The following is a 25942-nucleotide window of genomic DNA, read 5'->3' as shown; positions in this document are numbered from 1 at the left end:
AAATATTTGGATCGAGCATCTACACACCTCAGATGTCGTTGTATCTCACGTAGGCCCACTCGTTTTTTTTTTGGATGACTCGAATCAGCTGTCCGGTAGCCAGAATGGGCCCGGCGTGCTGTCGAGAACCGGTCGGTAACCTTAGCTTTATTGTGGACCGGTTTTGGCTAAAGTCAATTACAGTAGTAGTTATTTTTTTTATTTAAAAAAAATTATATTTGTTTGTTTCGTTTCGGCGAGACAAATCGAAAAAGTATAAAATTTTGATCCAAACTCATAATTTTTTTGAAAAAGATAAAATTAAGTTAAATTTTTTTTGTCCTTTTAACTTAGTTTTGTCTTTATCCAAAAAATTAGTATGAGTTTCAATCAAAAATTTTACTTTTTTAATTATTCTTGCGGAGACGAAACAATAAGTAATAAAAATTTGAGGCAAAACAAAAAATGTAAAAAAAATTCAAATAAAGACATAAAAATAAGTTACTCAACTTTTCTATTCAAAACACCCTAAATTTTGTGCACACCCCCATAAACTATTGCTTGGTTATTACTTATATATCTTCAAAACGAATGAGTTTGACCCCTCACTTCATTGAGAATATGAAAACTGACCATGTGACCCTCAGTAATCTCCAAACATATAAACTTGAGAGCATCTCCAATGGGACATCTTAAATGTTTTTTTAACTAAAAACAATAATAATAAATCCGAAGAAGAAATTAAAATAGGCATTTTATTTTGGAGCCCTTACTTAAAGTGCACATCACTACATATGTTTCCATCCTTAAAAATTAAAATGCATTGTTTCCCTATTATACCTCTATTTACATATCAACTAGCATAAAGCCCATGTCATGCACAGAAGAGTTTTAAAAAAAAAACAAAAAAAATACACTGTATTTGTCCGCAAATATATTTAACAATTAAAAAACACAAACAATGTGAAATATTTGAACGTAAGATTTGAAGCCCGATGTAGTTATTATGGCTCCCTTTGATTAGGGTGAAAACAATGTAATTTCAAGATACAAAAAATGACACTTTTCTAGGGCTAGATTAGCATGAAAATAGTAGAAAATAATTATTGCATTGATAAAGATATAATATTAACAAAAAAATAAAAATTTTTGAGGCAAAAAAAATCCATAAACCCATAAACGCCAAAAAAAAAAAGAAAAACTCATAGTACCTAAATATTTTTTTTGGATAATACTCAAATTCAAAGTTCATTGTTTCCAACTCAATTCGACTTTTCGAATTTATCTTGTTCCTCTTTTTATCCAACTTCAACAAATACCTTTGTGCTAGAAATCTCGTAGAGAGAAAAAAAAAAAACTATACTCTATTGGAGTGTTGATAGTGTTTTATGATTTTCACACTATTTTTTTTGAATATGACATTTTTTGTCTTTTAGTGAAATTTTTGTGTGCAATTTTTACTAAAAGATAAGAAAATGAGTGCCATAATAATAAAAAAAAAGATGTGAATTATTTTCCAACTTTTAGGGCGTCATATTTGTATTTGACTTTTGTAGCAAAAGTCTAATGAGTTTTTATTTTTTAATCAGAGCACGATACCAGGGCGAAAAAGGACGACCGCTTCGAACTAGCCGTTGACCTCTACTCTCAAGCCATTGCTATGTAACCTACGAACGCCGAGCTCTTCGCCGACCGCGCTCAGGCCAACCTCAAGCTCAACAACTTCACTGGTTTCTATTCCTCTCAATTTCGTTGCACACTAGTTTCGCCTTGATTAAGGCATCGTGGTGGTACACTGGTTAGTAGTACAGGATACTATTCTTTTGATAAGTTTTTTGGGGACTTGTACACTAGACATCATACAAGCCTTTTGTGCACGGTAGTTTTGGCACTAACAAAAACAATTTTGGCATCAAATGAAGAGTTTTCAAGGTGCCGAAAAAGGTTGAAAGTGATGACCGGTTCTTAGCAAAATCTTATGCTACAAAGATTTTCTACGTTTCTAATTTATCCTTGCCAAGATTTGCTTGCAAATTGGGAGTCTGATTTTGTGTTGGCTTTGAACAATGGTTTGATATCCTTGTAAGGGAAGAGGGTTCACAAGTGAATTAGGATGAGGCTTTTGGTTACAGTCGGTGGTTTTCGATCTGTCCGACGAACAACTATGTATAGTGTGTTAGAGCTTTCCTGGCTAGCTAAATGACATGCACATGCTATGGCTAAATCTTGGCATCAAGCTCAGAAAAGTTCTCCAATGGCTTGATAAGTTTACGGTTTACTATCGGCTACTGCTATATCTTTTTTTCAATTTGGCGCATGATTTCGCAATAGCTTACTTTTAGCAAGACCACTTGTGTGTGTGTATTTGTGTGCGCGCACGTGTCCTGGCATGGGGCCTACAAATGGCCTCTGATTTGGACATTTTGCGAAGAAAATTGAAGAATAGCATTTTCATCATTGGAGCAACATTGCTAAGATATAGCAATTTGTCAGTACTATTGCTAAAAATTATAGCATTAGCTAGTTATCTAGTCATCAAAAACAAAAAAATTCAAACCCTGTGTGCTATCTACAACAATAATAGAACCCATGTAGTCCCCAATCATTGGGGGTATGAGCGGGGGAGGATTGGAGACAGACCTAACCTTTGGCAATATGCACAAAGTGGCTGCTCATAGGAAACCACTGATGCAGTGGCCCCTGTATACCTGTTTTGCTGTAAAACCATGTCTCCAAATCAAAGCCAAAGAGCATCAGAGAGGGCAGGCCTAAAGACCCAATTCAATTTATATGCTGTCTTATTTGCAATTTCCTAGGATTTGAGTCCCTTCATACTTTCACAATGTTTGTGATGCGTTAAAGCCTACTCTCACTTAAGCTCCTTTTTAACTGTTCGATTGTTTTACGGCATGTTGTGATACAGTTTTGTACCGCAATTAATAGATATTATGTTAATTCAAAGAACAACCTTTCTGCAGGCATGAATTTTACCAGCAACCAGAGGAACTGGTGGTTACTATATTTGCAAAGGATGTATCGCGTAGCAGTGTTTCAGTTGATTTTGGTGAGCAAATTGTATGTTGACAGAGTTGATGATTTCCTTTCTTCATATGTTTTCTGTTAATAAAAAGCATATACACGATGGAGGTGTCTTCTTCTACTCTCTTTTTATTTAGACTGTTGGAGTATGATGTGCTGATGTTGTGCAAACATTTCCTTCCCTTTCTCTTTACTGTTCTTCTCTTTGGCGCTTCGCAGCTGAGTGTCACAATTGATGTCCCTGGTGAAGATGCATACACTTTTGTACCTCGTTTATTTGGAAAGGTAATGCGCAACTTTATGTTGGTACTCCTTGGTCAATGCGGGGTCCATGCTCAATTGAGCAAAGTTTGAAAGCTTGTTTTAAAGATGATTAAATCATTAGAGTGTTTTCTACAAACTTAAATGAGGAACGTGGTAAATAAATGTCTGTAGCAAGAGAGTAACTCAGTTCCCCTGTTGACTATGATGCTCTCTCAAAATATACATATAAATTTTCTTGCATTGGCAGAAGGTTCACTCTTGATGACAGCCTTGTGTTTCGTTGGACGGATAATACCTGCAAAGTGCAAGTACGAAGTCTTGTCTACAAAGATTGAAATCTGTCTTGCAAAAGCTGAAGCCATAAATTGGACGTCTCTTGAATTCGGCAAGGATATTACTGTTTTACAGAAGATAAACGTATCTACAGGTAGCTTAGTGTACTTGGAAATGTGGTAATCTTATACCTGGACCAGAGGTTAAAATAGGAGATGATAATTAATTGATGAACTGGTGTTGCCCAGCATACGTTGTTTATGACCGTAAGAATCGGTTTGTTTGAGCGCGCTGATATTGATGGTATATAATCCTTAGGATGTATAAGATCACATGGTATTGCATATATCTCATCTTGTGGGCTTTGCACCTGATGGATATGCAACTCTGACTGCAAAGTTCTAACAAAAAATGTAAGATACGTGGTCACTTGGTATTTAGGGTCCAATCTGATTTTTAAATGCAGGTAACCAAACGGGGCCTCAAGATACATAATTGTTGGCATTGGTATGCTTGATTTCTAGCTAAATGATGATGTCATGAAATGCCAATAAATTACTTTTTCCTAGTTTTGTTATGGCTGAGCTATGTATTCCTGAGTCGGCCAGAAAAATATCAAAAACGAGAAAGTCCAGGACACTTTGGTTAGGTTCGAAAAGGTCCCAGCATAGAGTCTTGAACTAATTGACTTGTTTAGCTCTTCCACTCTAAATCTTGGTCCCGATTAAGGAACTGATACCACTTGCATCGGTTGTGTTAGTTTCTAGAAGATGGTCATTTGGTATGTAAAGTTCTGTAATCTTTGCTTTCTGAGTTCTGTTAGCAAAACTCACTAATAACAGTTTAATTTGGTTGGTTAGTGATTTGTTAGTGGTTTTGTCAGTTAGTTTCTAAGCAAATGTGAGCTGGCAGTTGAGCTTGCAGGGGGGCTCCCCCTTTTCTGTTGTAAGTCGGTTTGTAGATTCAGTTAGGGGTATAAAAGATCTCGGATGAGATCTGCTTTGTAATCATCGAACAAGGAAAATAGAGAGAGAAAATAGATTTGTTCTTGACTGTTTTTCTAGGGTTCTTATCTGAATCTTATCACTTTTCTGTAAAATTCCATATGGTATCAGAGCGGAGCCCGTTCCACCCCACATTTTATAAAATTTACAATCCACACTCCATAATGACAGACCAGCAAAAAGGCTGCACGATGATAGGACCCAAAAAATGGCCACACGTGACAGACCCCAAATGCGGCTGCACGTGAGGGGGATGTTAAGAAAATAGAGTCTCACATTGCTTGAGAGTGGAATGGGTGATCACTTAATTACATTTGGGACTTCTTCACTCATTGCCAATTGATTTTGAGATAGATATAAAGTTTTTACGTAGTATCAAAGCGGGGCCCGCTCCACCCCACTTTTTATAAAATTTATAATCCACACCCCACGATGACAAACCAGCAAAAAGGCTGCACGATGATAGGACCCAAAAAGTGGCCGCACTAACAGACCTCAAACGCGGCTGCACGTGAGGGAGGATGTTAAGAAAATAGAGTCCCACATAGCTTGAGAGTGGAATGAGTGATCACTTAACAACATTTGGGACCTCTTCACTCATTGCCAATTGGTTTTGAAATGGATATAAAGTTTCTACAAGTTCTTGAAATTATGATGGCACTTCATGTTCATGCTCTGTCTTCCAATTGCAGAATCACCTACCTCATCTTTGTGCTTTTTGTTGCCTTTTCTCAATTGGCTTCTTATGCATTTTGTAGTCGCTCAAAGGACTTCATACCCTTCCTCAAAGCCAAGAAGAGTAGATTGGGATTCACTGGAAGCTCAAGTTAAGAAAGAGGTATGCCTGGTAACTTTTTGAGGAAGGATATCCCAAGGGGCTCTTAATGCAACACTTCTCAAGTTTGTTAGAATTGAAATCCATCGATAGAAAGAACTTTCGAATTATGGGCATGATCCGCTTGCAATTGCATGACAGGAGAAAGAAGAAAAATTAGATGGAGATGCAGCTTTGAACAAATTTTTCAGGGGCATATATCAAGATGTAGACGAGGACACTAGAAGAGCCATGAGAAAATCTTTTGTAAGACTTACAATCACTTTACATTAAGATCATGTAGTGGGATTGTTGGTGAAGGTCTTTAACTTGCTGCCTCAAAATAGTTTGTACTGAAATAATGGCAAAAAAAGTTACAGTAAGAAAGATAAATTGTTAACTCTTGTACTTCTAGTGTTAACTATTTCAGAGCATTTGTGAAAAACCTTGTTTGATTGACAGTGCCTGAATCTTGTTTTCTGAATTTTGCTTTGGAAAAGAACCAAATTTTCAGAACACGTTCGAACTATGTTTCGTACTTTTTAAAGACTACTCCTATTTCCTTTAGAAAAGTAAAAAAACTAGAGATGCTTTTATCTTCTTTTCTTTTTTGAGCCGATTCGTGAAGTGTTGTGCAAAACTGACTTCAAAAACCTGCAACCAAATAAAACAAAATTGTCGTGGATTCACAGACCGGGTGTTTTCTACTTATTTTTTTCAATCTGGTTACTCGCAGGTTGAATCGAATGGGACAGTTTTGTCCACAAACTGGGAAGAAGTGGGATCCAAGACGGTGGAAGGAAGCCCTCCAGAAGGCATGGAGGTGAAGAAGGGGGAATACTAAACTGTTTCTCCAGCTGGATGCACTGCAATCCTGGGGTGGGATATTTTTTGTTTGCTTTTGGATTGCCTATAATTTTTGTGAAGCTCTAGTGAAGACCTCTGTTAAACTTGGATGCGTGCCTCTCATTTGATTCATTTTGATAAAACATTCAAATTCATCAAGGGTGAGACTTCTTTTTTTTTTTGCCCCGAGGAACGAGACCCTATTGTGTGTGGACTGTGGACAATTCTTGTTTTTCCATTATTAATCCGTTGATTAGCAGTGTAATCTCGCTCTTTCTCTCCTTTCGGTTCGATTTACTTCTTCTTTCTTTTTTTGGTTCCATTGAGGATGCTTTTACACCCCTTTTGTCCTCCAATAGTGGGAATTTAATACAATTGGGAATTGATTCATAGATGAAAGAAGAAAAACAGTGCGAACGTGTATCTCTTGCCATATGTGTTGAAAAGAAGCTTTAGTGTTGGTCCTTGCCCTTCCCTTCTTATATTATCAGACTTTGAATGGATCTTGAAGGAGTATCATTGAAGACCATATTTAAAGATTTGGTAAGAAGTGGGGAGAGAGAAAGAGAGGTTTCATCAGTCTCCCACCTAACAGTTTTTTGTCTGGTTCGCAAAAAAGAAAAAGATTCGTACTTTTTTGTTGTTGATATTCATCAAGAATCTCTATGAACTGGTGCTTCATGCATGTTTATAACCGTATCAGTGTAAAGATTTATGGGCTTTACTTTTTGTTTGGTGTTTTTTTGTGTGCAGTAGGAGCAAAACATGGCTTCAGATTCGAAACTCCTCGCATTGGAAGAGGTCAATAAGCACAACAAAACCAAAGATTGCTGGCTAATTATATCTGGAAAGGTCAGATCTTTCTCGATTTTATTACTTTTTGGCTAATTATGTTTACCTCAAATCTGAATAAGGATATGTTCTTTTTAGTTTTTTTTTGCCTTTCCTGTAATCAGGTTTGATTCGTTCATTGATTTTTATGATTGATTATAGGAGGCACAATTTATATTTGTTAAAATATTCAGTGCATCTCATAATACAAGGAGTTCTTATGGTAATATCAAGATCCTCTTCCCTTTGCATAATCAGGGTTGCTTATCAATATCTGTGACATGCTTAGACATCTAGACGTTGATCTTTCCTTTGCGTATTGCGATTAACATAAATTCTAGTAACCGTAGTTTTTACCCAGGAAATGACTATAGAGGCAGGAGTACGGTGTACATATACAGTTGATATGATGTGGACCACACTTTGAATGAATCTGGTTCATAGATTCCACTTTGTTGTTACTTTTATAGGTGAAAATTCTTGGGTTTGCTGGCTTGTGATACTGCCGGTGTTTTAAGATAACTTGATGATGCATAAATTGAAGAACAACCTTGTGTCAGACATGTAGAATATATCGTTTGGGGATGTCATGAGCCACATCATCTTGGGCAGGCCCTTGAAACTTGTTTATCCTAGACAAAGTTGATAAGTAATGTTCTAAGACAGCTATTGGTCCAAAATGGAGAACGTAAAAAGGGGCTACTAACAAAGACTTAAGTATCACACACTTGGAATGAGTATCTTGTCATGAGTAAAGCATCAAGAGGAACCCCTGAAAGTCTCTGTAAGTCAAACGCCTAAAGAATCTACATGAGAATACTTCGATATAGAAGCCCCACCCATTGAAGAGGGAATCTCTTGAAGATTTTTTAGATCACCATACGCAACTTTGAAAGCCTTTACGTTCTGTCCTTCATTAATTATCGGGAATTTAGTGCCTGGATATGTCCTTAATACAGTTCTTGCTCTAAGTAATTTAATGTTTTCGGAGTATAGGTTATACTACGCTATTGGGAATGGGCGGACATGGAATACCCCGACTTCTGAAAAAGAAGTTTAAATGTTTGGAGTTCTGTGGTTGGAGGATGATTCAATGACTTGGACTAGATTGGCTCCTAATGCTCTGATGATAGAAGTCAATCTTTTTAATAAGGTGTCAATTGATAAACTTCATCAACGAGTAATACACTGTCAACTTCCCCCCTTCTGTAGTGAAGACTATTGGAATTGGATAGCTTGGGAAGCAGGACTTTTTTTCGCTCGGCAAAGTTAGCATTTTAGTTGTAGTTAGTGATGTTTGAACCCATGTCAAATGCATGGAAGTACATAGTGCCTACCACTTGGCTAAGCAGGACTGGGTCACATATACGCAATATTGTTTGGTATTGGCATAGAGTTCAATTGCATTGAAATGTCTATATACTTAGAACCGTCTTGGTTTCGCACAAGCAGTTTCACTGTTGATGCAACAGTGGGAAATCCTACTACTGGGGATGTTAATTTCTCGTAGTACTGTATATTGCTACCATTCACAGCCTGGTGGCGATGTAGTTTTGCTATCTGCAACTGGTAATATCCCAACGTTATGCCATATTGCTTCACTCCGACTTCTCCCCCTTCTATTCTGGATCCATAAGCGTCAACCACGACTTGTCGAATTTTGCAGGGAAAGATGCAACAAATGACTTCGAAGATGTAGGCCACAGCGATTCTGCTAGAGAGATGATAGAAAAGTATTACATTGGTGAAGTTGACCAGTAAACTGTTCCAATGAAACGCAATTACACGCCACCTCAGCAAGCCCCTTACAATCCCGACAAGACCCCTGACTTCGTAATTAAGATTTTGCAGATCATCGTACCCCTCTAGATCTTGGGTTTGGCCTTTGCTATTCGGCAATGCACCAAAGAGAATTAAACCAAGTTGCTACTCTCTTTCTTGTGCCCTATATTGGGCTAGATGGTCATCTACGTTATTTGGTCAAGTGATTGGAAGAACAATTTTCTTTTTTCGTTTCTTGATGTTCTCGAAATGCTGTGATTAAGCATTAGCTCATATTGTGACGTTCATCTGGAGTCAAACGGAGTGCTTGAATGTCCGTTTAGCAACTCTTATGCTGCAAACACCGGACTTTCTTCTATTCTGATAGACAAGAAGAGTCTGCTTTGGTTTCATTTGAGTTTGTATTGTGCATGTTTATAGTCTGCAGCCTGTGGATCTTCTCTTTATGGTTCGGTTTCATGGTTTTTATCTTTTCCAGTCTCTGGTCTCTGGATGGGGTTTATCTTCATGTTTTGGGCCTTTAGGCTCATCTATTTAGATGTCAACACTTCAGAATTGAGTAATCACAACCAAAGGTGGATGCAAGATTTTTTTTTTTTTTGGCGGATGCAAGATTTGGACTTAATGGGGGTTCGAATGACGTGTGTTTCTGCATTATGATACAAAGTATATTGTGTAAGTATGTATTGTCACTTGATGAGTCTTGCGAAGAGTTGAAATTTTGAATGCAAGCGTCGTTTAACATGACACAAGTGATCAAAAATTGGTTGATAACTTGAAAATTCAATGGGATTGATACATCATCTCTCAGGCATTGGCTCGATGATGTAGACCAGTCAACTGTTATATGAGCTCGATGTTCAGTGCTAAAAACAGGTGTAAACACTCTCATAATCAAAATGCAAGTAATTCATCAGACAATGACAGGGTTTTGAATCTTGTTCCTGTTGAAATTTCAGAGAGTATCTATTTTTTTTTTTCCTATGAGTCATTTGACTATCCTTTGCAGATCCCGCTCCCTCACATTTTTTCTCAACCCCTTTTAGCTCTGACATAGTCAATCAGATAGTGCGTATAGAACGGAACTAGTCTGAGTTTGAAGAAGCGAATAATGTCTTTATCGCACAACTTGTGAAGGGATACAAAATCATCCCACTGCCCAGATATGTAGTAGATGCCGAAAAGTCGTTTCGAGATCTCCATCCAATGCAACTTTTTTCCGGCATCGTAAACCAAAACATCTTCTATCTCCTTGTAGCTTCCATCTGCTTGCTTCAGAGGAGGCAAATGCTCTTGGGCTTCGGCTGCCGGAATCTTCAGCAATTTCAGCCACGAAACGTCAGCTCGACTTAGCTCCTTCTCAAAAAGATATTCCAAGTCGTATCCATACATATGAATGGTCTTCTTCGCAACTAGAGGCATCTCTTCGTTCTCATTACCTGTCTTGTGGAAATCTATCAAGTATTCCTTGTCCAGAACAGTGCTTTTGTATAACTCTACCATTTCTCCTTCCTTCAACTTGTATTTTTGGGCAAAATCACTCCACCCATCAAAGATCCCGTAGGATTTCCTGTTTTGACAGTAAATGAACTTCAAGTTCGATGGCTCTCCCGGTCCCGGGGTGTTCAAGGGGACCATACGCAGAGTCTCCACCCCACTGTATTCTCCTAGTTCAGTGGTCTGGAGTGATGGGAAATGCGCCAAGGCGTTTGCCGTTGATATTGCCAAAAATTCATGGCAATCCAAACTCGTTAATGTCTTCTGAAATAGCAGCTCCTCCTCCCTTCCCCTCTTGATTGATTCTGGTCTGAAAATGATAACCCAAGATTGTAAAGTCTACTAGGATCATTACCCAGGATTAAATTCTAGGTTTTTTTTAATACTAAGATTGTAACATATCAACATAGAGTGTTCAAGATTTAAGTCTACGATGATCGAGTCTATGATGATCGAAATAGGAAGGAGTTCGATTTTGTTCACTCTCACCAAATGAGGGTGAACAATAACCCCATTTCTATTGGTTGTTTCTAACTTACAAACCTTATCAAGTTTAATCACGGTTAAAGATAAAAATCCATAATTTATGGAAGTAAGTGATTTGGTATATATCTTCCTATTGGGAAAATCATCCCTTATGTTTTTAGCAAGAAAATGGAAGCTATGTAATCATGTTTTAATGAGTTGTATAAGAAAATTCACTTTCTTACACTTTCTTGTATTTTCATGCTAATCAAATACTAAAAAAGTGTCATTATTTTCTCTTTCTTGTATTTTCTTTCACTTTCACACTATTCAAACAGACCCTCACAAATGTGACAATCTCCATAAATCAATTGAGCATTAGTTTATTGGAGTACTTTTTTAACAAAAATAAATCGTAAAAGGCAATTGGATATATATAGATACACCAAACAATAAACAAGTAGTACTACTACAATTCTCCCATAAATTAAAGCAACAGGATATCTTCAAAATCGAAAAAATTAAAAATTCGTTAGTGAGAATGCATTATAACGAGAGATACGTACGCTGATTTCATCTCTTCGTGCACATTAATGTTGCCTTCTTTTTCTTCCTCTCCTTTTACCGGATAATCCTTCATGAAATCCTTGAAGCTCATCCTGGCTTTCCTACTTGTTTCTCTTCCTCTTCCATCCATTATTTGTTTCTTGATGTTCTTGATTTCTTTGACGATGACTAGTACTAGAGAGAGAGAGAGGTGGGGGTGGGGGAGAGTGCTACATGTACATATAGGTAAAACGGTTATTGAGTTCAAGAACCAAACGGTTGATTGGCCGTCATTTCATTAATTTTTTTTCCCCATGAGTTTTAATATTTTTACTCTATGTTTCTTTAAAAATTATGTTAGTGTTAATAAACATATACTTTATCCGTCCCAAAATAAGTGTCCGGTCTATAAAACGAGAACTTAAAAATAATTTGGATTTTTTTAAAGAAAAAATCAAACTTTTTTGAACAATTTACTGAATATCCATGAGTTCTTTTAATTTATGAAAAAAATTTGAATTTTTTCTTGTAGAAAACATATTTTTAAGTTCTCATTTTACAAACCGAATACTTATTTTAGAACGGAAGGAGTAAATTGAATTAACAAAACATGTCGATGTATAGACGCATGAGAATAAATTATGAATGTGGCCCACTAGCTTATGTGTGCGACCTGTGGCCATGCCTCCTATTAAAATTCTTTTATTTTTTTACATTTGGGGTGAAAGAGGGATTCTCATTGCTTATAAAAAAAAGAGGGATTCTCATTTTCCCCGACATCACTTAAAATTTGTCAAATCTTTTTTTGTGCTTGCCAAAGGAGAGAGCGCAATGTGGTGGCTCATTCTTTTTAGAGATTTAAATTTCTGCTGCGTGTTACAGGAGAAAGAGGGATGCAACTGATAGGAATGACAATAGGGCGGGTTTTGGCATACCTCAACTCAAAAATTACACACGGCCCTAGCCTTGACCTGGCCACGATCGGGTAATTTTTGCGTACCCCTTTTTCAGCCCGATTGGGGGATGGATTTATCCACCCTACCCCGCTCTATAAGAAATTAAAAATAATTGTTAACTTAAAAGCAAAATAAAAGATTTTTTTTAAAAATAAAGTGATATTTTAGTATAATGGTGAAAATATAAAGGTAAGGATATAAGTTTTTTTTTTTAAGTATAATAAGAATAATAATAATAATAGGGTAAAATATAAAATCTAAGTATAACGATAATTAAATTAGAGATTAAAAATATATTTTTGCACATAAATACATTTTGGGCGAGTAACGGTGCGAGATAATATCAACCCGACCCCGGCCAAATTTTACTAATGTTCCCCTACCCGGTATCTCAAAAATTTGATAAAAATCCGCCCCGCCCCGATCTTGCAGGGCAGGAGACATAGTGCCATCCCTAGCAAAGACTTCCCCTCTTAGATATTTGAATTCATAGTGCCAATCAGGAAGTACGAGGGATGTAGTCATTTTTCTGAGTGGATTAATTGATGCCACCCCTTCTTTCAATTCTGGCTCCGCCACTTTTTGAAGTTACACGCATGACACATCCGTTTGATCTTTGATTTATCGATCGTGATTATTGGACCCCAAATGGAAAAATCCGCCGACGAAAGCTAGTCCAATAAATGGATAAGATGTCACTCAACCAAACAAGGCATAAGTGTCGCCTACGCTCCAACACCACGTGTCCAACGCAGAACCACGGCCCATCGTCGTACGCCACGCCTCCCCACACCTAATCAAAGCCCAAAAAAAAGTTTGAAAATTCCGACATGTCAACGTCCAACTTCCGCCAGTTGGCCAGTCGTTATATACGCACACCACAGCGCGCATTGCCTTGCACATGGCCACCTGCTCCCTCAGTCTCGCTGCTAAATTACTCACATCGCTCACTACGCTACGCCCGCCGTTACGTCGATCGCCGCTGAGCGTTCCATCGATCACGCAATCGTTCGTCACTAAAACTATTGCCAGGGTTTCAGTGATTAGCGCAGACTACAAGAAATTGAATTTCAGAGTGATGTCGTCGATGGGGACGGAGAAAGGCAAAGGGAAGGTACAGGTGTTCGACACGGAGGAAGCTCTGGCGGTGTCTCTGGCGAAATACACCGCCGATCTGTCGGATCATTTTGCGAAAGAGAGAGGTGCTTTCACCGTTGTTTTTTCTGGTGGTTCTCTGATCAAATCTCTCAGGTGAAAAACCTAATGTTTTCTTTTCTAATTTTGGACTTTCTATTGGTTTTTCTGGTTTTTTGCTGAGAAAATGTAGGACAGGGAAGATTTTTATACAAAATTGGTAGCGATGAAGGATAGTTAATTTTGGTAGTTGGAAACCCTGGTCGGTGTGGCCAACTTATTTGAGAGCAGTGTTGCGGACACAGAAGCCCGCATACATGTAGGTTCGCAGGGGGACTAGTCTACACACATCGAACGGTTTTGAACACATTTGTTTTCAGACATCTGTATCCGTAGCATTTTCATTTAGTGAATGGTTAGATTAGAGCATATTCTCTATCTCTCTCTCGTTTTGTGTGTGTTGAAGTTATGACGTTATGTTTACAAAGTTCGAATTGTGTAATTGATTGCTTTTGGATATTCAGGAAACTAGTAGAAGCTCCATACATTGATTCGGTGGACTGGTCGAAATGGCATGTATTTTGGGTGGATGAGAGAGTGGTTCCTAAGGATCATGAAGATAGCAACTATAAGCTCGCCAACGATGGTTTTCTATCAATGGTATGCTCCGAGGTTGTGGTTTTTTATCCTGTGTAAATTGGGTTGCCAATTGTCATGCATCCTTGATTGTCGTAGTTTGCGTACTTTTAGTGCTCGTGTGACTGTTTAACATTAACATTTGGATCTGTTCCAGTAATTTCTGCTTCATTGTGTCCGTGGGTGGTTGTATATCTCAGAAGCAGAGGTTGGAAAACAAAAGAACTCTAGAAATGGAGGTGAATAAATGTGCAAAAATGGTTTTGGCAGTTATGAAGTTGTGATATAGGGCTAGGTTGAATTGGTTTGGTACATATCAATCTGTGTAGCCACCTTAATCCTCATCTTTGGAGCAAGGGAGTGTTGAATCTTTAAACTCATTCTCAATCCATTCAGAAGTCATTAACTTCAAGTTCTGAATAGCTTTGATAGACGAATTGCGCTTCGATTTTAGAACAAATTTCCTCCCTGAAGTTTCAGAATCATGCATCTGGATCCCCCTTGGCTCATGAATAGGCAGGCACCACTTCTACACTAAAATTCTAGGGTAAGCAAGCTAACCACCTGGTCTCTTGCTATTTCTCTCCCCCTTATTTCAAAAATTTGCAGAACATTGCCAAATGCTAATCATAACCATGTCTATTGCAAAACCACTTTCGTCACTGGAGTCTTTTGTCATCGACCATTTCAATATCCTGATATAAGTTATATAACACTAATCAAGAACCTTTATCACTGTCAATGGTGAAGTGCACAAGTAGTAGGTACTAAGACACGTAATGTCTTACTTTTGAACAATAGAATAAGAAATCGCCATTAAAAATGTGCCATTTATGGCACCCTGCTTTGGAAACTTGAGAAGATTACTTGAACCTTTTGGTAAGTGCAATTGGTTTGGCGCTCTCTCTTTCTCTTACACACATACCTTTCCATCTTATGTGTGTAGTTTTGGTAGTCAATAAAAATTTCCAAGAAAATCGTAGAGCATCCTACGACCATATTCCTCCTCTATATTTAGACCGATTCTGACACTACTTTGTGCTACATTGAATACTTTCTCAGCTGTGTAAGCCTCCTCACTTTGGCAGGTACCGATTCCCACTGGTAACGTCTACGCCATCAATGAAGCACTTTCAGCAGAAGGTGCCGCTGATGACTATGAGACCTGTGTCAAACATTTAGTCAAGATAAACACAATAGATTTCTCTCAGGCTAGTGGGTTCCCGAAATTCGATCTCATGCTACTGGGTATGGGGCCAGATGGACACGTGGCTTCCCTATTCCCGGGACACCCTCTTGTCCATGAGAACAAACAATGGGTGTCCTTTATCGAGGACTCCCCAAAACCACCACCCCAGAGAATTACTTTCACTTTTCCAGTTATCAACTCCTCTGCAAATATTGCGCTTGTGGTAGCAGGGGCTGGTAAAGCTGACGCAGTGAATGTGGCATTGGGTGATGGACAGAATCCTGATTTGCTGCCTGTAAAATTGGTTTCGCCCGAGGGGGAGCTGACATGGTTTTTGGACAGGGGAGCAGCTTCTAAGCTTTAGCTATTTAGCCATGCCTCTGGCTCTTCGAGTCGACGTATAGCACAAAAATTACGTTCTTTTTTACTTCATGCATTATCTGTATGGTTGGTAATGTTTCATAGAGAATTTTATGACTCGTGTGTATAGTTGATGAACGTGGGGTTTTACTTCATTCCATGCTGGCGGCTAGTTTATTTGGATTATGTGGTACCAAAATAATGTTTCCTTCAAATTCTCCTCTTAATTTGGGTTTCATTTCTTACCATCACCTTCTCGTCTAGTTAGAGTTTGTCTATTTTTCGTTTTACATAACTTGCTAGTATCAGGTTTTATTTGTGGTTAATTGAATGGTGGGGGAAGCTGAAACCTTGGCACTGAGCTAAGTTGAGGTGAGCAGCGAGTTATGCTGAATTGTGATTAGCCTGACAGATAAGAATTGATAACAGCCAACGCGGTTCTTACTTCAGAAAATGGGATGATTGCAGATGATGAATGCTGTTGCATTCCTGCAGATTCTTTTTGCCAATAACTGCGATTAAATAGCCGTTGTCTAACTTGTCTGCCTAAGGTTGCATACATTCCAATGAGACGTTACTGGAAACGGGAGTCTTGTGAGGCGTGATGTTTGATTTAATGTAAAAGAACTAGAAGCTGCATAATTTTCTTTATTATGACTTCTTGGAGGCCTCCAAATCAGGGACGGAACCAAGATCTTGTAAACACGGGGGCCAATCTATGAATACGATTTTGAAATTTGAAGGTTCAGGAATCTAATACTCCAGTTTGTTTGGTTTAAATTTTGAGGGAGGTTTTTTTGGGTAGTAAGTAGAGAGAGATAGAAAAAGAAATAAGATCAACAATTGAAGGAAAAACTTATGGGAGACCGTGCACAGAGAGAGAAATTGGGTTTTGGGACAAAAACGAACACATTTTTATGTCTAAATAATATCCAATACAAAATACAATACTTAAATGTTCTCACCAAACAAAAAAACAAAAAAAAAACATTAATATTTTAAAAAAAACCCCGAAACCGCGCGGGGACCTTGGCCCCCATATGCCCACACCTCCCTCCGTCTCTGCTCCAAATAATCTGTCATTGATGACATCCTTAAACTCCACGATCATTGATTCTGTTATAGTTTCATTACTCTAGTGGTTATGTTGTTGCGGGTTCAAGGGGTTGCTAAATCCCTACGGATCGAGTTTATCATGTCCATATCTGTACCTTGCAAATATGAAACGTGTTATGGGTTTAGACACTAGAAAGTAGAAACCTTTCTAGGTGTTGAATGAGAACAGCCCCATCTTTAGAAGGGTTGTGATCAGTGAAGGATTGTGATCAGTGGCGGACACAAGGGTGTCGGGAGTGCTGGGCCCTCCACAACTCCAAATACTAGCAATAGTCATATTATTGTTTTTGAAGTTTACTTAAGAAAGTTCTATGGTATTGGTATCGACCCCTGTAAGTCTCTTGAGTGCAAAAAAATTCTTAAACTTCCCACGTGGAAAAAAATTCCATTAAATTTCACGTTATCAACCATTTTTTGATCGCCTGTGTAATGTTAACGTATGAATATAAAATTTCAACTCTTGGCAAGACTTAGCAAGTGACAATACGTACTTACATGATATACTTTTTATCATAATGCATGTGAACTCCCGTTACGTCCAAATCTTGCGTCTGCCAAAACAAAAAAAAACTTGCATCCGCCACTGGTTGTGATTACTCAATTTTGAAGTGTTGATGTCTAAATAGTTGAGCCCAAAGGCCCAAAACATGAAGATAAACCCCATCCAGAGACTGGAAAAAATAAAAACCATGATATCGAACCATAAAGAGAAGATGCACACGCTGCAGACTCAACATGCACAATACAAACTCAAATGAAACCAAAGAAGACTCTTCTTCTTGTCTTATCAGAATAGAACAAAGTTCGGTGTTTGCAGCATAACAGTTTGCTAAAAAGACATCCAAGCACTCGGTTTGACTCCAGATGAACGTCACTATATGAGCTAATGCAGCATGCGGAGAACATCAACATACAATAAAAGAAAATTGTTCTTTCAATGACTCAACCAAATAACATAGGTGACCATCTAACCCAATATGGGGCACACGAAAGATAGTAGCAACTGGGTTTACTTCTCTTTGGTGTATTGCCGAACAGCAAAGGCCAAACCCAAGATCAAGAGGGGTACAAGGATCTGCAAAATCTTAATTACGAAGTCGGGGGTCTTGTCGGGATTGTAAGGGGCTTGCTGAGGTGGCGTGTAATTGCGTTTCAATGGAACAGTTGACTGGTCTACTTCACCAATGTAATACTTTTCCATCATCTCCCTAGCAGAATCGCTGTGGCCTACATCTTCGAAGTCATTCGTTGCATCTTTCCCTGCAAAATTCAACAAATTATGTCGTAAATATGTCGTGGTTGACACTTATGGATCCAAAATAGAAAGGGGGGGAAGTCGGATTGAAGAAATATAGCATAATGCTGGGATATTACCAGTTGCAGAGAGCAAAACTTCATCGCCGCCGGGATGATCATCCATGAATGGGGTGACATCATACACCTGATAGAGTAATTTCAAACTTACAGGGGAATCATTTGATGTAAATTTGGTAAATCTAACATTACCCGAAGAATATAGTATATATTTAAATACTGTTTCTTTCGAAATAGAAAGACGAGACAAAAGAGATGAAAATTATTATTCCAAATGATTTCTATTTTCCGTCAGGGTCTCACACAATCTTTTGGCATTAATATGCATTATGCGAGATATTCAAACTCTATCCCTCCAGGCTGTGATAGCAATATATAGTATTATGAGAAATTAACATCCCCAGTCGTAGGATTTCCCACTGTTGCATCAACTGTGAAACGGCTCGTGCACCAAGACAGTTCTAAATTATATAGATGCTTCAATGAGATTGAGCTCTATGCCAATACCCAACAATACTGCGTATAAGAAACCCATTCCTGCTTCCCAACAAGTGAAGTAAAAGGCACCATGTACTCCCATGCATTTGAAATGGGTTCAAACCTCTTTGACTACAACTAACAATGCTAACTTTTGCCAAGCAAAAAAAAAAGTCCTGCTTCCCAAGCCAATCCAATTTTAGTAGGCTTCACCACCAAAGGGGGAGAGTGTATTACTCGTTGATGAAGTTGATAAATTTACCACAATTGACACCTTATTAAAAAGATTGACTTCTATCATCGGAACATTAGGAGCGAATCTAGTCCAAGGCATTGAATCATCCTCCAACCACAGTACTCCAAACATTTTAAACCTCTTTTTCAGAAGTTAGGGGATATTCCATGTCCGCCAATACTGTAGAGTAACCTACACTCCGAAAACATTCACTGGCTTGAAGCAAGAAAACCAAATTAAGGACATATCCAAGCACTAAATTCCCGATAATTAACAAAGGACGGAACGTAAAGGTTTTCAAGAGAAATATTTACGGCGATCTAAGAAATCTTTGAGAGATTTCTTCTTCAGTGGGTGGGGCTTCTATATCGAAATATTCTCACGTGGATTCCTTAGGCGTTTGACTTACAGAGACTTTCAGGGGTTCCTCTTGACGCTTTACTCATGACAAGATACTCATTCCAAGTATGTGATACTTAAGCCTTTATTAGTAGCCCCTTGTAATACTTAAGCCTTTATTAGTAGCCCCATTTTCTGTTCTCCTTTTCGGACCAACAGCTGTCTGCATTACTTATCAATTTTGTCTAGGATAACAAGTTTCAAGGGGCTGCCCAAGATGATGTGGCTCATGACATCCCCAAACGAAATATTATACATGTTTGACACAAGGTTGCTCTTCAATTTATGCATGATCAAGTTATCTTAAAACATCGGCAGTATTACAATTTACAAGCCAACAAACCCAAGAATTTTTACCTATAAAAGTAACAAGTGGAATCTGTGAACCAGATTCATTCGAAGGGTGTGTGTTCCACATCATATCAACTCTATACGTACACCGCACTCCTCCCTCTATAGTCATTTCCTGGGTAAAAACTCCGGTTACTAGAAATTATGTTAATCGCAATATGCAAAGGAAAGGTTGCTGCCTTGTTCGTTTTGGGATCTCAAACCCCCTGGGAACGGTCTCCAATAAATTTTTTCTATCTATCTCTCCATTCATTATTCTCAAAAACATCCCCCAAAACCCAAACAACACCCCTTAATTTATGTCTGGGAGATTGATAAACAACCATGATCATGCAAAGGGAAAAGGATCCTGATATTACCATAAGAACTCCTTATTTTATGAGATGCACCAAATATTGTAACAAAGTATAAATTGTGCCTCCTATAATCAATCGTGAATATCAATGAAACGAATCAAACCCGATTACAGGGAAGGCAAAACAAAAAGAACATATCCTTATTTAGATTGGAGGTAAACATAATTAGCCAAAAAGTAATCAAATCGAGAAAGATCTGACCTTTCCAGATATAATTAGCCAGCAATCTTTGGTTTTGTTGTGATTATTGACCTCTTCAAATGCGAGGAGTTTCGGATCTGAAGCCATGTTTTGCTGCTACAGCACACAAAAAACACCAAACAAAAAGTAAAACCCACAAATCTATCTTTACAGTGATACAGTTATAAACATGTGCGAAACGTCAGTGCACAGAGATTCTCGATGAATATCAACAACAACAAAAAGTACGAATCTTTTTTCTTTTTTGCTTACCAGACAGAAAAGTGTTAGGTGGGAGACTGATGAGCTCCGCTTCTTGGATTTCCACTCCAAGCTCTCTCTTTCTCTCCCCCCTTCTTACCAAACCATTAAATAGGGTCTTCAATACTCCTTCAAGATCCATTCAAAGTCTGATATTATAAAAAATTTCCTTCCCAAGGTCCCAAAATAAAAAATGGATTCCACGGTCTTAACAATTAGGCCAAATTGGCCCTCTGATTTAACATAATTACTGGTTGGGCCTGTAATTTCTGAGAAGTGTATTTTATTACTCTACTGGTACAGAATTAATATCTGTACCAGCGAGTACAAATAGCTTTTTGGGCCTTTTTGGGTCTCAAAAAAATAATCAGAACCGCTCATTTTGTTTAGAATACTTTTTTATGATCCTTGCAAAAAATAAGCTCAATCCGATTTTGGTAAGGGCATTTACAAAACATCCAACTTTGTCACAGAATTCAAGCCTGAATTCTAAAGCAAACTTGGATGTTTTGTAAACGTCCTTACCGGTACCGAATTGAGTTTATTCTTTGCAATGACCATAAACAAAGTATTTTAAACAAAATGAGCAGAACGATCATTTTTTTTTACCCAAAACATGCCCAAAAGGCATTTGTACTCACTGGTACAGATTTATGTCTGTACCAATATCATTTCTGATTGCTAGAGCATCTCGTTGCCAAGCAAAATGACTATGGAAAATGTCACTCTTCTTTGGCTAGCCACGAGATACTGATAGTCCTCAACAGCCACATTATTCCACATTGAATCGAGTTCAAGAACGAGAATTGGATCGAACTAACTACTGCTATTATTGTTATTGTTACAAACTACAGAACTATTAACAATTAATCAATTTTTACAATTCACTCCTACAAATTACAACTCCTTTCGTCCCATTTTGATTGTCCAATTTTTTTTTTTTTATCTCTTTTGCGTCTATTACCTATATCTTTCAATATATATCTCGAAAAATATTCAATATGGATCTTATTTGATATGCAATATGAATCTTATTTGATAGATTTCAATTTGTTCTATAATACAAAATTGTCAAAATCATAAAAAACATTATAAATTTAAAGATATAAACAATAAACACAACAGAGACAAAAGAATAATGGAAAAAAATGGACGGATGGAGCACTGCAAGTAACAAACTACACTCTGCGGTCTACAACTATGAAGGAGAAAAGTATGTTGCGTTAATGTAACGTCTGGAGAGCAATCTTCTGATATTTTTCTGCGCAACTCCCACTAAAAAGCTGCTTCAATGCCTCTGAAACTTACCACATGTCCATCTCCCACCTATTTTCAAATCTTCAAATGCTTTGTCACTTGTTATGCCTTTTCAAACATGTGTTCACATTTGTTAACCTTTTGTCTTCTTTGCCAGAATCGACTTGCATGCTTCTTTCTTTTGTCTTATTTGGGCGAGAGGATGTGTTCTTGACTTGGTGGCAGTAAATTCTAATTTTTGATAATATTTTAAAATGCTTTTGGTGAAAGACTAAAAGATGCTGAAATAAACGGTGGCGAAGTGCTGGTAGTGAAGCACCAGAGAGTTGGTTGCGGACTTGTGGTGGTGATAATGTACGAAATGATGATGATGGTGGTGGTGAAGGTGTGGTGGTAAAATGAGAGGTGGTGAAGTGACAGATTTGAAGTGATGGTGGTAGTAAGACGGTAGCGACATGTAGTGGGGTGAAGGAGGGGTGGTCAAATCGTGGTGCATGGGGGTGTAGTAGTCATGGTTGTTAAGTAACGGTAGAGGTGGTGAAATTATGATGGTGGTGGTCGGGTAATGGTGGTGCAGGTGATGAGGAAGTGTAGGTAGTGAAATAAAAGTGGCGAAGTAATGGTGCGCAAGTGGTAGTGGTGAGGTGAGACTAGGGGTGGTGGTTGTAATTTTGTGATTATGGTTGTGAGGTGGAGACGGTGGTGGTGAGATAGTGGTTGTAGGGTGGTAAAATACTGGTGGTGGTGTGGCGTGTTGCTTTAGCGGAGAACACGTAATTGTACTCAGGGCGCACTCAAATTGCGTCTGAGTAGCATTTGACAATGTATGGGCGTTTGGGGCACAATTTGAGTGCGCTTGAGTCGCATTTGGCAATACATGGGCATTTGGGGCACAATTTGAGTGTGCTTGAGTCGCATTCGACAGTACATGGATGCGCCGGGGAGCAATTTGAGTGCGCCTAAGTTGCACTTAGCAATACACAGATGCGCACGAGGCACAATTTGAGTGCGCCTGAGTCGCACTTGCCAAAACACGGATGCGCCCATAACGCAATTTGAGTGCGCCTGAGTCGCATCTGGCAATACTTGGATGAGCCCGAGGTGCAATTTGAATGCGTTTGAGTCGCATCTGACAATACATGAATGCGCCCAGTATTTGGTGAGAGAGATAAGTTGCATTCTAATGCGCTACTATGATTCATAAATTACACTCAAAAGTGTCATTAATTTCTTTTGTTTTTGCCACCAAAACGGTTGGCACCACATATATCTCACTTTCGTTTCGTTCCATTGTACATTTAGGTCAAATTATGCTGAAGGAAAGACTTGGCTATTAGTTGTCTTGTATAGATGCATTTCGTTGTTTTTTTTTTTTTTTTATCCGCACAAATATCATTCATAATCAAAAACGCCATACGGTATCTACAAATTTTAATCAAAACCACGAAAAGGAACAACAAGAAGAACTGGAAGGACAAATTGCAGCCTTAAGACCATGGACCTCTTCACACCGCCACTTACTCAAAGGCAGGGTCGGGACACGTGGAGTATGAATTCAGACAACAATTACCTTCAACAATTTGAGCGCGTTTGAGTCGCATCTGACAATACATGGATGTGCCCAGTATTTGGTGAGAGAGATAAGTTGCATTCTAATGCGCTACTATGATTCATAAATTACACTCAAAGTGTCATTAATTTCTTTCGTTTTTGCCACCAAAACGGTTGGCACCACATATATCTCACTTTCGTTTCGTTCCATTGTACATTTAGGTCAAATTATGCTGAAGGAAAGACTTGGCTATAAGTTGTCTTGTATAGATGCATTTCGTTGTTTTTTTTTTTTTTATCCGCACAAATATCATTCATAATCAAAAACGCCATACGGTATCTACAGATTTTAATCAAAACCACGAAAAGGAACAACAAGAAGAACTGGAAGGACAAATTGCAGCCTAAGACCAGGGACCTCTTCACACAACCACTTACTCAAAGGCAGGATCGGGACACGTGGAGTATGAATCCAGACAACAATTACCGCCATTTCGTTGTTAATTTATTATTTTTTTCATATGGAGTTATTTCTTGAATTTTTATGTATTGAGCTTGACTCAGTTATTAATTACCAATCTTTGAATGTCTTTTTCTAACTGCTAGGTAACGCAAATCATCAAAAGTTATTCATGTCATTCACATCACCGTAGAGGTTTCATTTCGAAGGTTTAAATTTTGCTTACCACTGTAATAGTTGGGTCCAAGGTTTTGGTTTTCATAATTGGAACTGACCTTTCAATTTAATTTGTAAAGGGGAGGTTTAGTTTTCAAATTGTGATTCTCATTTAAGCTTAAAGTATCAATGATTTTATCCAACTCTATACGAAGAATTCTTCAACAGGTGTTCTACTCTTACATGATTAGAACTGATAAACATGCTAAACTACTCGAGTTTAAACTTTTAAACTAAGCGCAGTTAATTTGTTGCTGGATTCGTTGATTTCAAACAAGTACTACAGTAGTATTAATCAAACCAATTAATAATACTGCATGTATTAATCATACTGTATTATGGAAGTTGTGTTATAAACTTCTACTATAAATCAAGCATAGGAGTAATTCATTGGTGAATCGGTTGGCCGCCCCTCGTTTGCTCTCCAGTGCTCCCGCGTGGCCAGTGACTCAACTGTCAACTCAATCAGCATCATCGACTCCTCATATCTCTTTCTTTCAGAGCGGGTCCTCCACTGGGCTGACTCAGCACCAATTAGTGGTCTGTTCCCAATTTAGACAAACTTTCTTCTTTTTATGTTTTTTTTTTTGGAAAATAATTTTCACTCTCCTTTTAGTCATCTACACTTTTTTTTTTATTCGTATAAATTTACAATATTGTCCTTGCATATGTGAAGAAGTATAGTATTAAATAAAGGGCAAGATAGTAAAAATTTAAATGAATAAAGATAAAAAAAAAAAAAAAAAAAACTAAAATGGTAGTGTAAAAATTATTATTTTTTTAATAAAGGGTTTAATTAGACAAACTTGTGGCAGAAAAAGCAGTGGCCCAACTGGCATAGTAGTATTTCTGGAATTGGGGACAAGATTGCACCCAATCATCATCACTCTGCCCTCCTGTCTGGACTCTTAACCCCAATTTTCTCCAACCACCAATCCATCCTCCCCTCCACCGAGGCAGGATCACTCACTCCTCGGCTGGCTCCGCCCTTTCTCGCGCCAGGAAAACCAACCAGAAATCAAAATGAAACATAAAACTAGTACGAATCATCATCACACCATCACTGGTTTCACCCTCACCCAAGGAGGAGGAGGAGTGGCAGATACTCCCCAGTCAACCATGGCCGTCCGATTCCTCGGCCCACTCAAACCGCCCGATCCCAACCCCACCCCTTTCGAGCTCGACGAGAGCGACGTCGTTTGGTCCTCCTCCACCGATCTCTCCGATTCCACCGACCTCGTCTCCCCTTCTCCCCCCACCGCCTCCTCCTCCCCCGCCACTCCCCGCCTCCACAACCACCAGTTCCATCCGCTCAAATCGGGCCTCTCCGCCGCCTTGTCCGCCGACCTCCTCCCTCTCGTCCGCCGCAAGCCGGCTCTGAATCCGTCCCTCTCCGCCGCCTCCGCGGCGAGGACGATTCCTCCCGTGCCGGCCGCCACTTCACCGGCGGCCAGTAAGTTCCCCCAGTCGGCTCCGGTGAACGTGCCGATTTGGCCGAAGAAGGTGGGAGTGACTAATTTGGGGCGGTTCGACGAAGTCGTGGACGAGGAGGAGCTGGAGGAGGAGATGGTGCCGCCGCACGAGATCGTGGCGAGGTCGCACGTGATGACCTTTTCGGTGTTCGAAGGGGTCGGCCGGACCCTCAAGGGGAGGGATTTGCGGCGGGTGAGGAACGCTGTGTTTCAGAAGACAGGTTTTATTGATTGATTCAAAACCTAAATCTGCGTGATCTTGTAATTTTAGTGCTCATTTGGTTGCCTTATGGGCTAAATTGGGAATATGATTGTTGTTTAGGTACTTCAATTGGCTTCTGTGATGGTTATGTATGAGACTATATGAGACACTTTCAATTACTTGACCTAGACAACTTGTAAATTATTGGATTGCGAATGTTGTTTAGGGGTTGAACCTTTTTTAGTTAGTCATTACCAATGTTCCATGACCCTTCAGAATGTATGAAGTACTCGGTTTGAACACTCTGCACTTGGGCAAATCTGACTTCTGAAATTCTCTCTCACTTCGTTTGGGTTGTGTGGGGTTCGGAGGAGAGGTGAAGGGTTAGAGGTGAAAATATAGCGTGTTTAGGTTGATTTTTAGGAAGGGTACGGAGGAGTTGTTGTTGACTTTTGAGGCCATGTTTTGGCTCCATCCTAT

The 25942-nt window shown here is 38.8% G+C and overlaps 5 protein-coding genes and 1 pseudogene across 8 annotated transcripts; 4 read left to right on the top strand and 2 right to left on the bottom strand.

Annotated features, from left to right (window-relative positions):
- Nucleotides 1-1617: 1617 nt before the first annotated feature.
- LOC131299909 (protein SGT1 homolog A-like) lies at nt 1618-9224 on the top strand (the record flags this gene model as incomplete). Its single annotated transcript, XM_058325482.1, has 9 exons — nt 1618-1709; nt 2958-3054; nt 3238-3303; nt 3571-3709; nt 5318-5397; nt 5536-5640; nt 6110-6252; nt 6973-7071; nt 8717-9224. Coding segments are annotated over 7 exons (687 nt in total), but the record flags the coding sequence as incomplete, so codon positions are not given.
- On the bottom strand, nt 2689-2818 carry LOC131302174 (small nucleolar RNA snoR100; annotated as a pseudogene).
- On the top strand, nt 6985-9370 carry LOC131299908 (cytochrome b5-like). Its single transcript, XM_058325481.1, has 4 exons — nt 6985-7071; nt 8523-8619; nt 8717-8807; nt 9253-9370. Exons 1-4 carry the CDS (start codon nt 6985-6987, stop codon nt 9368-9370), a joined length of 393 nt encoding a protein of 130 aa, XP_058181464.1.
- A 3758-nt stretch (nt 9371-13128) lies between these two features.
- LOC131300472 (probable 6-phosphogluconolactonase 4, chloroplastic) lies at nt 13129-15863 on the top strand. Of its 2 annotated transcripts, none has more exons than XM_058326341.1 (3): nt 13129-13547; nt 13955-14090; nt 15155-15863. In XM_058326341.1, the coding sequence occupies exons 1-3, from the start codon at nt 13198-13200 to the stop codon at nt 15617-15619; spliced, it is 951 nt and encodes a 316-aa protein (XP_058182324.1). In that variant the 5' UTR covers nt 13129-13197; the 3' UTR covers nt 15620-15863. The 2 variants fall into 2 exon arrangements, with proteins under 2 accessions (XP_058182324.1, XP_058182323.1); XM_058326340.1 differs by having other exon boundaries at nt 13163-13547; nt 13955-14102.
- Nucleotides 15864-17486: 1623 nt separating this feature from the next.
- Nucleotides 17487-20515, bottom strand: LOC131300471 (cytochrome b5-like). 3 transcript variants are annotated; one of them, XM_058326336.1, is made up of 4 exons: nt 20317-20515; nt 20065-20160; nt 18106-18172; nt 17487-17991 (listed from the first exon to the last, which is right to left on the bottom strand). In XM_058326336.1, the coding sequence occupies exons 2-4, from the start codon at nt 20149-20151 to the stop codon at nt 17741-17743; spliced, it is 405 nt and encodes a 134-aa protein (XP_058182319.1). In that variant the 5' UTR covers nt 20152-20160; nt 20317-20515; the 3' UTR covers nt 17487-17740. The 3 variants fall into 3 exon arrangements, with proteins under 3 accessions (XP_058182319.1, XP_058182321.1, XP_058182322.1); XM_058326338.1 differs by having other exon boundaries at nt 20065-20157; nt 20317-20482; XM_058326339.1 differs by having other exon boundaries at nt 20065-20166; nt 20320-20353.
- A 4080-nt stretch (nt 20516-24595) lies between these two features.
- On the top strand, nt 24596-25709 carry LOC131300470 (protein S40-7-like). Its single transcript, XM_058326335.1, has one exon. The coding sequence runs from the start codon at nt 24812-24814 to the stop codon at nt 25493-25495; it is 684 nt and encodes a 227-aa protein (XP_058182318.1). The 5' UTR covers nt 24596-24811; the 3' UTR covers nt 25496-25709.
- The last annotated feature ends 233 nt before the right edge of the window (nt 25710-25942 follow it).

The sequence above is a fragment of the Rhododendron vialii genome, chromosome 9a (assembly GCF_030253575.1).
Source record: "Rhododendron vialii isolate Sample 1 chromosome 9a, ASM3025357v1".
In the NCBI taxonomy this organism is placed as follows: Eukaryota; Viridiplantae; Streptophyta; class Magnoliopsida; order Ericales; family Ericaceae; genus Rhododendron; species Rhododendron vialii.
The sequence above is the reverse complement of the archived record's forward strand: the minus strand, read 5'-3'. Positions and strand labels throughout refer to the sequence as shown.

Excerpts from the sequence above, each read along its gene's own strand:
- LOC131299908 (XM_058325481.1), top strand. The coding sequence starts at position 6,985 with ATGGCTTCAGATTCGAAACTCCTCGCATTGGAAGAGGTCAATAAGCAC. Across the intron at positions 7,072-8,522 it reads GGCTAATTATATCTGGAAAG|TGGGAAATCCTACTACTGGG; the intron begins GTCAGATCTTTC and ends TTGATGCAACAG. Across the intron at positions 8,808-9,252 it reads TACATTGGTGAAGTTGACCA|TCTGCAGCCTGTGGATCTTC; the intron begins GTAAACTGTTCC and ends GCATGTTTATAG.
- LOC131300472 (XM_058326340.1), top strand. The coding sequence starts at position 13,198 with ATGGCCACCTGCTCCCTCAGTCTCGCTGCTAAATTACTCACATCGCTC. Across the intron at positions 13,548-13,954 it reads TCTCTGATCAAATCTCTCAG|GAAACTAGTAGAAGCTCCAT; the intron begins GTGAAAAACCTA and ends TTGGATATTCAG. Across the intron at positions 14,103-15,154 it reads TATCAATGGTATGCTCCGAG|GTACCGATTCCCACTGGTAA; the intron begins GTTGTGGTTTTT and ends TCACTTTGGCAG.
- LOC131300471 (XM_058326336.1), bottom strand. The coding sequence starts at position 20,151 with ATGGCTTCAGATCCGAAACTCCTCGCATTTGAAGAGGTCAATAATCAC. Across the intron at positions 18,173-20,064 it reads GGCTAATTATATCTGGAAAG|GTGTATGATGTCACCCCATT; the intron begins GTCAGATCTTTC and ends TTACTCTATCAG. Across the intron at positions 17,992-18,105 it reads AGTTTTGCTCTCTGCAACTG|GGAAAGATGCAACGAATGAC; the intron begins GTAATATCCCAG and ends TGAATTTTGCAG.
- LOC131300470 (XM_058326335.1), top strand. The coding sequence starts at position 24,812 with ATGAAACATAAAACTAGTACGAATCATCATCACACCATCACTGGTTTC.